The 11,222-nt window shown below is 40.6% G+C and overlaps 1 protein-coding gene across 1 annotated transcript; it reads left to right on the forward strand.

Moving 5' to 3' along the window:
- Positions 1-1,908: 1,908 nt before the first annotated feature.
- On the forward strand, positions 1,909-10,917 carry bcl11ba (BCL11 transcription factor B a). Its single transcript, XM_008322707.3, has 3 exons — positions 1,909-2,833; positions 5,658-6,128; positions 7,845-10,917. The coding sequence occupies exons 1-3, from the start codon at positions 2,779-2,781 to the stop codon at positions 9,836-9,838; spliced, it is 2,520 nt and encodes an 839-aa protein (XP_008320929.1). The 5' UTR covers positions 1,909-2,778; the 3' UTR covers positions 9,839-10,917.
- The last annotated feature ends 305 nt before the right edge of the window (positions 10,918-11,222 follow it).

Consider the following 11,222-nt stretch of genomic DNA (forward strand, 5'->3'; position numbering starts at 1 on the left):
TAACATGTGCCCCTACCATAATACAAAGTATGGACCACACATGCGAGAGGGCCTTGTCAGTTGTCTCAGTGGCAGTAACTGTCCAATAGAGGGTGGTGTTGCCTCGCAGATGCGGGAACAGAGATTGCTGTGCTTCATTATTGAAAAAAACGATAAGCTATAGTTTTTTAGTCCAAACTGTCTAAACAAGAAAAAAAAAATCACTGATCGAATACTATTGGTTAGCATTGCTGGTAGCTCTGAATGGAGTTTGTTTCCTTCAGACACTCCAGGAGTTTTCTCTTGTTCTGCCAACTCCCTGATTCTGTCCAAATGTACAGGATTATGTTAAGTGGGTACTCTTGACCTATAGCTATGTTAGTGTGAATGCTTGTTAGTTTCCAGATATAACAAAATACTTTTTTACAGTGTATTGTGGGGAACACAAAGACATATAACAGCAGGTTTGTGTATGTGTTTTACACCTGTTTTATTTTTGACTAATCCAAGTGATGGAATTATTAATGTAGAAAATTGTGTAAGAGTGTAACTGAACACACTCAAAATGTCAGAGATTTAAATGTTAACACAGGCTGAAGGTGTAATCATGCTGCATGTATCTCTGTTAAAGAAGAGCAGCTGCTACAGTATGTAGGAGACGAAGCCACTTGGATGAACCTGCAACCCCCTCCCCCATATGTAAGCTTTGTTTATGTACTTCTATAGATCACTTTTCAAATATAAGTTGAGTGTTTCTACTTATGAAGAGGCCCCAAAAAGCAGGTGAAAACATCGTCCTTGGGCTAACATTGTAGCTGAACTGAAATAAAACTGGATGAACAAGTTTAGCACTAAGTTTCATTCAGTTTCAGGAGTTTTTCAATAAATGGGATGTATCTTTTTATGATATTTGTTATTCATGACTTGTGAAGGATAGCCCAACTCCCCACACTGCCTTTAACAGTAGCAATTGCCAATGGCACACATACACACACAGACACACACACTTTATATCATACTGGTTACTGTTCCTCTCACAGAGATGCAAAACATCTGTCATGTTCAAGTAATGTTTTTTTTTTACCTTTACAGGTACACTAGACTCACATACAGACACAATACTTAGTTTGTCATGCTGTAAAACCACATTCAGTCTTTGTCTTCACAAAAATCAAATTTACATCTAATATTTACTGTACACACTTGTCGGTGCTAGTATTCCAGTAAGGACTCCTAGAAAACCTCCCCATCAGTCTCCTCTTTACCTAGTTTAGTCCCAGCGCCCTTCCTCAAACGATAGCATTTACTTCTTGCCTCTATCCTTATCAGCATTTCAGGATCAGCGTTTGGTCTAATGAGGATTAAGATTTGGTTCCAGTGAGAACGATAAAGTCATTAGGTACAAGGTCAGGAACAGGTCATGATGAGTCAACAAAAACAAGATTGAACACACACACACACACATAAATTCTTACACCACCTACGCTGTTATGGTTATAGTTATTACAAATGTAATGCACACTGTTACTCTTTTATATGTGTACTTTGGTTATAATAATAATAATATAATAATAATAATAATAATATAATAATAATAATAGTACTTATTATGAGTGCTATTAACAATATTATACTTGATTATATTATTATTGTTTTTATTAGTAATGCATCATTAAATTTACAAGCTGACCCTCCAATTGATTTTTACATTTATTGTCAATATAGTAAACACAAAAAAAGATGTTATCAAATGCAGTATTCATTTTGTCATATCATTACGTCAATATAGTAAACACAAAAAAAAATGTTATCAAATGCAGTATTCATTTTGTAAAAATAACGTTTTTGTTTTTGGACATTAGTGAGTAGAGTATTAGTAGTCTAGGGTCCAGTAGAACCACTTCCAAAAAGAACTTCATTTGACTAGAGCGAGAGAGAGAGAAAGAGAGAGAGAGAGAGAGAGAGAGAGAGAGACGGCCCCTGACTGACCATCGACCACCCGGACGCAGGGGCTGAGAGTAGAGGGAGAGATTGGGAGAGGGAGAGGGGGAGTGTGTGTGTGCGTGTGTGTGTGCGCGCGCCGCCACTGGTCGCCCCCAGTGCTCTTCAGTGTGTACTCCACCGTCTTAACGTAGACTAAACGTCACGTCCGCACTTGAACTTGTGTTTTTGTCTCCAGGAGCCAGAAAGGCAGTGACAGAGAGTGTTCCCGCTCAGGAGAGCAGCCGTGCACAGAGCTGCAGCTGAGGGATGCACGCTGAAGTCAGGGTGCCAGTGTGTTCTCAAACCATCCCTGACTGCCATGACTGTCCATGTCTCATCCTGAAGCCTGGCTCAAGGGCACTACACCTGTAGCAGAACAAGTGGCCACTGCTCGGGACACCCCGTCATTTGTAATTGTTTCCAGAGGTGACACTGGACACATACACTGACCTTTGGTCAGGAGCTGACCGCCGAACTACTGAGCACCACCGAGACTTGGGCTCTTCCTCCCCGGTGTTTCCCCCTCTCCTCGTCTCGGTACAGGTGGCCGCACAGTAACCGAAGCACAGAAAGAACTCTCAGCGAGCAAGAAAGGCGCACGACTATTTTGGCACAGCGGCGGGGAGACTGTGGATCTGACCGCCAGGCGCTCGGGAGCCGTCGCCCACCCGAGACTAAACAGTGGCGGACAGAGGTGTCTTCCAGTACTGTACGTCGGGGACGGACTGTCGTATTAGTGGAGGGCAGCCGCCGCAGGGAAGGGGCATTAGGAAGAGAAGACCATCCCAGCGCGATACCGATGTAAATGTCGGTGCGATGTCCCGACGCAAGCAGGGAAACCCACAGCACCTGTCTCAGAGAGAAATAACACGTAAGTAAAGCTGCAAAACATCACGCAACACCACACGTTAACACCGCGCAGAGATACATTGTATTTATTTTCATGACATTTATTTGTTGAGCGTTGCTTCCAATATCATCTGTGCGTAAAAGTCAATTGCCGAAGTTGCGACGAAAACGTTTGACACATCGCATACCTGAACAAATGATGCCTTTTCACAACTGTGTCCCTGAAGTACGCATTTCACTGTAGACACTGAAATGACAGGATATTTGAACGTTTAATGTCAAAAATACGCCAGTTTTTATGGTTAAATCACAGTGTCTTTTACTCTCAGTAGTATAGTATTTCAAATGGGTTACTGAAACGTGTGTGTGAGAGGGGAGAGATGTATTGTTTTTTGTTTTTGTTTTTTTATAAATAATGTAAACAATTTAAAACGCCCTGTGACTTTTGGAGGTCTTTGAATGCGTCGTGAGAGGCGGGAATTTAATACATTTACTCCGAACGCACTTTAAGGTATGGTATAATTATAATATATTTAATTATTTTAATTGAATGTTTTTTTTTGATGTAGAGGGAACTGCATATAATTCCCATCGCAATTTTTTTATTTTATTTTTGTCAGTTAGTTACGTTCTTTTACGTGTGCAAACGTTACCATAATTTAAAATGCCTCTGGACACATTTGACAAACATGACATTTTTCATGGTGATTTAATGTAGGAAAAATATTTAAAGCTGAAATTATACGAAAGTCAAGGTTATTGTTTTTCTTTGTTTGTTTTTGTTTTAACTTTCGCGATCACTTCAGCTGTCGATTCGACCCGACATGCCTGTATTCTTTGTTCATGCTGTGTCGATGAAGTAAAAGGATGTCGATTAATTACCGATACATTTCCCTTTTCACCTGTTGTTGTTGTTTTTGTTTTTTCAATTAGACCTTCGTGTTAAATCAGATTCATATAATTTGCAGCCGAGTACAAAACACACATGTCCGTGGATACAAACATTACAGGCAGTGGGCCGTGACTCGTGGGCCTGGACATTGGCGTAGTACTACAGTACAGTAGTGATACTTTTATAATGAATACATTCACATGTCTGGAAGCAGGAAAATTTTATTGGTGTGTGTTTGTGTGTGTGTGTGTGTGTGTGTGTGTGTGTGGGGGGGGGGGGGGGGGGGTGTAGAGCTACATGCTTGGTACTTCCTGTGTCCTCAGAACAGGAACAATCACACATGGTCCTAATGATCATTTTAAACCGCATTTCAACATATTGTGTGTTAAACAGTCTCTCACCACCTAAACACAAAGTCAGAAACAGTCTCTCACCACCTAAACACAAAACACTTGAGTTCTAACTATAGCTGTGTACACACATAAGCACACAGAGAGAGGCAGGGAAGGAACACATGAAGTAAATTGGTTTGTTATGAAAGGTACACAATACTATATATATATATATAACAATAATAACAGACATGTACGTGTTTGTAAAATGTTGATGTTTTGAATTGTAATATGGCTTCAGGCTGATTCAAAAGAGATATTTCATAACAACCCTAATTTTTACTTTAATGTCTAGCACCGAACTATTTATTATTTTTTATAGCAGTGATACAATTTTTAAAAAATCACTAGCCAATCAAAGAGGCTGCAATTTATTTTTTCTACTTATTTTATGAACGTTGAAAAAATGTACATCTGAGATTGGGTTGCGTCAGGTGTAAAACTCAAGCTGGACTGTAGGTGGACTAGCTCTGTGGAGACTGACAAAGTAAGGACAAGAAAAACCAAACACACCAAACAGACATGCTTTCTGGAATTAATGAATTTTGTTTTATTCTGTTGAAGGTAATGCACTAGAAAACACTTGTCTGAGTCCTGATTGTTCAAGAGCAAGTTTATGAAAATTATATATAAAAACAAACAATAGAAAATGACCAAATGGGCTCAGAGTCAACTTCAGTCTCTTCAGCTGCAGGTGTTTGGCCTATAGGCCTGAATCAATGTCCAACTACAACATAGTTAGTCGAGCCCAGATCCAAGACAAGTTCCTTTTATGATTCAAAACAACAACAGAAATACATTTCTGTTATTAAAAATAACACACACATTCAAATAAATACTCGAATGCAGCACAAATAATCCAAGGTAAATAAGTCAAGAGGGTCAAAGGAACCTTATAGTCATAAGTGAAAGTGCCATTGTCACCAACAGCCTGTTTATGCATCACTGTTATATAGATTTATATACAGTAGGTGGCTTGCGATCTGTGATGACTTTTAGTAGAAATCATAAAAACATTAGATTTTATTATCTAATGAAATCTTTAACTTCTAAAATTACCAACATAACACTTGAAAAATATATGCAGAAATGATAAACTGGTTTCAGGTGCAACTTTAAGATCTCGGTCTGATGAACCAGATGAATCCGTGGCAGTATTCCCTGATGGGTAATTTACAACCTGACTACAATTAGAGAGGCACAGTTGGTTTAAAAGTGATTTCTTTAAATCTATCACTCCTACAGCGTCATTTCAAAGACGAGAGATTTTGCCAAGTTTTTTCAATGCTAGTTATGATAATTCAAATTTGTATGTGTAATACTACCCATAAATCAATAGACTCTTAGAATAGAACATTCAGCTCACACCTGCTCACATCTAAAGATCTTCTTGTTCTGACTGTCAGGTTGTTTTGTTTCTGCTTTTGTCAGGGTCCATCTATTGGTTGTTCATTGTGTTGAACAAATTCCAAACATTTAGCAAAGAACTTTCACTTTTAGTCTGGGAGTGTGAATATCCGTTATACTTTATGTGACATAACTGTTCTCTGTTTTATGGACAGCTGAGGGTGGACACCCAGATGTGAGCTTTTTCGCCGACTCCTTAATGCCACATCAACTTTGTCTACCTCCTCACGCTTTGGAGTCCAACCTGGCCAATGTCCTGCCACCCAGCCTGCACACTGACCATGACATGCTGACTTGTGGCCAGTGCCAAATGACGCTTCCACTGGGCGACATTCTTCTTTTCATTGAGCACAAGAAGATGAAATGCCAGACGATGCTGCTAGCCAATGGCTGCCATGACAAGATCAGCGACCGAGGAGGAGAGAGTCCAGCCCAACAGGGGGTCCTTCACCTCAACCAGGGCGGAGAACAGAAACAGGTAGTGGAGCCAGTAGAAATCGGCATTCAGGTGACGCCAGAGGAAGAGGAGCAGTTGGTTGAGGAAGGAAGAAGAGGAGAAAAAGTTGAAAAGAGGATGAAGACACCCAGCAACGGAATTTGTCTCAAGCAGGAAAATACCCTGGCAGGTAGGCTTCATCAGGACACGCTTTGTGATTGCACTGTATTATAGTTGAGAACCAGGCGACAGTCTGTGGGTCAAGACTAAATATCTCACTTCAGTAACAATTTGTAAGAAAAATTAATTGTCTGCTAATGTGGTAATGAGAAGACTGAACTCAAAAAGAGCCTTCCATTAGTCCCCCCAAAACTTTGCAAATAAAAACATGTTAATAACTATCAATTTTGTATTCAGGCATGACCATTTCCAGATAACCTCTAAAAACCTCGTAGGTGAACATTGTTTGCTAATGCTAGGCCTTAGCACTGAGTATGTAAATGTTATTCATTTATTTTAATAAATAAGATTTATCATTTAAGGTTTAATCAACAAACTTTTTTGCTTTTAATAACAAATCATTCAATTTTCAATTAAAATAAATATACTGTATAATTGGATATATATTTGGTCTGTTAAAAATACATCTTCTCAGATTTTAAACATAATTCTGTTAATAAATTAATTCTGATTATATAAACGGTTTTTACATTTTTAAATGTATGTAACAGTGATTCTTAACTGGTGGCCCACGGGCCAAATCCGGCCTACAGAAAGGTCCAATTTGGCCTTTCTGATTCTATCAAAAATGTGATTTTAATTTAATTTAATTTAATTTAATTTGATTGTCTGGCCCTAAGGTGTCTGTCCAGAAAAACTCTGGTCCTTTATACTATCATTTAGAAAGCATCCATTTGTAATCCCTGACTCCAAACTATTCCTATAATTACTAACATGTTTATTAAAAAGGAAGTTTCATTCACTCTTCACCGGCTGAACCGTCAAGACCTTTAGGGTTAAAAGGCTCCCTTGCTGTATTTTGACGATGTTATAAAAGCAGATATTTAATTATGCAACATTGGAACCACAGAGCAGAGTCTACAGAGTATAGCTGACTCATGTTAGCAGGTTGGCATACCTGAACTGAATGGAAGAAAGAGCCAATGGAAGGCACAGACTCACAAATATGTTATAATTTAGAAATCAAATTTCTTTTTTGAGTGATATTAGGAGTTTTAAGTTATTCACAAGTTCAAGTTTACCTACATACTAATGTTTTTCTGAGAGGTATAGACTAGACCTTCTGGGAGAATGACTTAAAATTAGGGCTGCACCCATGAATCAGAGGAACATTGGCATCGGCCGTTGTTCGCTGTCGGGAAATATATTACCGTCTAATCAATCACAAATATTGTAGTGTCCCTCAGCACAAAATGATGATACTGCCAAGAGCTTCAGACTCGGTGTTTAATCAGCCAGGAGTACACAGCCTACTGTAGACACCTCCAAGACAACAAAACAACTCCTTATATTCACCGCGGATCACTCCTAACTCCTCTCTCTCTCTTGCTCAGCCTCTGGCTCCACATACACACACATACACACACTCCCGCCCACCTTCCACCGACTGAACCATTGTCATGGGAACAACATGACTGACAGACTTCTCAGTCACTTCATGTCAACACCTTGACTGGGAAAAAACTGGGAAAACATAGTACTTTTACAATTGTTTTTACATTTATTTTTGACGAATTTTTATTTTCCACAAAAATATTTTTTATTGGTCAATGTAGGCACTAAAAAAATCTGATTAAGTTTTCTGATTAAGGCCAAAACCAATCAAATAATCATGTATGTGGATATGTATATGGAATTGTAATACATATTTTCTTATGTGCTGCAGGTGGCAGGAGTGAGCCTTCAAGTTATATATGTACCACATGTAAGCAGCCCTTCCCAAGTGCATGGTTCCTACTGCAGCATGCCCAGAACACCCATCGCATTCGTATTTATCTGGAATCAAACCCCACCAGTGCAGTCCTCACCCCACGCATTACGATGCCCCCATCTATGGGCAGTGACTCGATTTCACACTCCCCCCTTACCAATTTCTTTGGGAACAGCAGTCCATTTCACCTCCTGAGGATGACAGGTCCCCTGCTACGAGAACCTCCTCTTCCAGGCTTCGTGGATAATCGCTTTCCTAACACACCGCCATTTGTCAGCCCTCCTACGCAGCACCAACTGGACACTCATCGGTTGAAGCATCTAAGTGCAGAGGAAATGGGACTCACCTCCCAGCACCCTAGTGCCTTTGAAAGGGTTATGCGGCTAACACCTACAGCCATGGAGTCCCAGTCCATGGATTTCTCCAGGCGGTTACGGGAACTGGCAGGTACCACTAACAGCACCACCCCACCTGTGTCACCCAGCAGAGCAAACCCTATACACCGACTTCTGAACACCAATCCTTTCCATACTGGATCAAAATCTCCTTTTCTAAGCACACCGCCCCTACTACAGATGCCCCAAAATAACACCACCCCTCCACATACACAGAGCAAGGTCAAGTCGTGTGAGTTCTGCGGTAAGATCTTCAAATTCCAGAGCAACTTGGTGGTACATCGGCGAAGTCACACTGGTGAAAAGCCTTACAAGTGCCATCTGTGTGACCACGCCTGTTCTCAGGCAAGTAAGCTGAAGCGCCATATGAAGACACATATACACAAGCCTGGTTCCCTAACAGAACGCTCAGACGATGGACTGTCCACCACCAGCTCCCCAGAGCCAGAAAACAGGGATGTCACAAGTGTGGGCTTACAGAGCCAGAATGGGAACTTCCACGGACAAGGTAATGATGAAGAAGAAGAGGAGGAAGAAGAAGAACTTGAGAATGACAGTCGGCCAGAATCCAACTTTAGCATGGATTCTGTGTTATACCGAAACAGGGAAAATGGGTCAAAACCAACGTCAGAAGAGAAATCATTACATAGCAAAATGGTAGAAGGTGGGGTGTTCAACACACTACATCAGTATGACAATTTGATATTTGACAATCATAACAGGTTTCCCATCTCCAAGCGGGGGTCAAACACACAAGATATTAAGAATGAGGACCCTTTGGTTGATGAAATGGACAACCAGAAGCAGGGTGAGAGGGCAACTCTAAATGGTCGAAACTGTGGCACCGACGTCTCTTTTACAGGCCTGTTTGCTCGTAAGCCTACACCGATCACCAGCCCCAGTCTGTCAATTTCTTCGAATAAAAGAATCAAAACGGAGAAAGAGTTAGACATTCCCCCAGCACCGCACATTCCCTCTGAAAACGTCTACTCTCAGTGGCTGGTAGGCTACGCTGCTTCCCGCCACTTCTTCAAAGACCCGTTTCTTGGTTTCACTGACTTGAGACAATCTCCGTTTGCCACCTCTTCAGAGCATTCATCAGAGAATGGCAGTCTGAGGTTTTCTACCCCACCTGGCGACCTGCCGGATGGCGGCCTGTCAGGTCTCAATGGCACCGGCAGTGAGCGTAGCACGCCTCATCTGGGTGGGGGCCCTGGCTCTTGCAGACCGAGCTCCAAGGACAGTAAAAGATGTGACACCTGTGAGTTTTGCGGCAAAGTTTTTAAAAACTGTAGCAACTTGACCGTGCATCGACGCAGCCACACTGGTGAGAGGCCCTACAAGTGTGAGCTATGCAACTACGCCTGTGCTCAGAGTTCTAAGCTCACTCGCCACATGAAGACGCACGGACAGCTTGGCAAGGAGGTCTACCGCTGTGACATTTGCCAAATGCCCTTCAGTGTGTACAGCACCCTAGAAAAACACATGAAAAAGTGGCATGGAGAACATTTACTGACAAACGAGCCCCAAATTGAACAGGGAGACAGGACCTAATACACGTTCTGTGCCACACCTTGGGGTTGTTACTGTGTCTTTGCCTGAGAACTGCCAAAAGAGAAAAAAGTAAAAGAAGAGTTCTCTTCTGTCTTCATGAACCCAAGCTGTCAAAACAGATTCATTTAGCATTTCTTTTAAAAAAAATATCAGTTAAGGTATAAATAACATGTGTGGCGCCTTTAACAGTGCAATAAGTTTTGTATTTATTGAATTTTATATTTTGGCATGTGCGGGTACCCTTCTTTTCCCGTTTAAAAATTGTTTTGTGTTGACTTTGTTATACACTGTTACCATCATGATATCCAAAGAGTTAGAAAATGTCAAACCTTCAGCCAGTTTTTGGCTGTTACATGTAGGGAATTTTATATCAGGCTAAACCTGTGATCTGTTGAAGAGCAGCTGTGTTTAATATTCAAACGACAATGTGTGATCATTGAGAATGCTAAGTGTGTAATAGTAATGATATCAAGCGGACAACAATCCTTTGACATAGAATCATCAACTGACTCTTAAAAACATGTTCATGTTAAGTGTGTATCGCTGGTGTGTGTCTTTTTAAATAATATAAGAGAAGAAATCATGTAAAATCAAATGGAAATCATTGACTCCAGAAGATGAATTCCCCAGAAGGCAGCTGCTGATGTACTTTAGTATATACCACACATACTGTACTGTAGTACCAACTAGGGATGGCTAGATCTGATACTCGGGATAGGTATCGGTCTGATAAAAAAAAAAAAAAAAAATCAAGGTCAGAAAAACAACTATAACTGCTCTGATCCAACACCTAAGTCCAAAGGCCCGACTTAACTTTGCGCTATATGTCGTAAAACAAAAAGAATCTGCAGATACTCTGCAGTACGAGAATCAGACGTGACAACTCTTTTCAGTTCTCTGAACCCCCAAACCTACTACCGTTTTAGTCACAACAAAAATATTTACATAAAGCCATATGATATTTTTAAAGTGAACACAGAGCCATCCATAACATACAAACACAAAACAGAAGCCACGACAGTTAGGGCAGAGACATCTCAGGGTAAGCAACTCAACCACCGACATGGTTTGTATTTCCATACAAAAAAATTTTTAAATTTACAGAAATAACCTGCATCCACTTAGGCATCTGTAGTTGTCAGTGGTATATAGAACAAGAATTCACTGTTATTTCTTAGTACACATTTTATTGAGTGATAATAAAATTAACATGTTGTGGACTTCACAGTGACGTCAACTGCATATTTGTTGTTTTTTTCCCCCAGTTTCCCAGTCCAAAAACCTGCTGTTTGGAACATAAGTTAATTGGTCACTGACCTGACCACAGGTGTGAATGTGAGTGTTATTGTTTTTTCAAGGTCATGAGCTTCTGTGGTTTTTAACT

This window comes from Cynoglossus semilaevis, chromosome 1, assembly GCF_000523025.1.
Source record: "Cynoglossus semilaevis isolate Cse_v1.0 chromosome 1, Cse_v1.0, whole genome shotgun sequence".
In the NCBI taxonomy this organism is placed as follows: Eukaryota; Metazoa; Chordata; class Actinopteri; order Pleuronectiformes; family Cynoglossidae; genus Cynoglossus; species Cynoglossus semilaevis.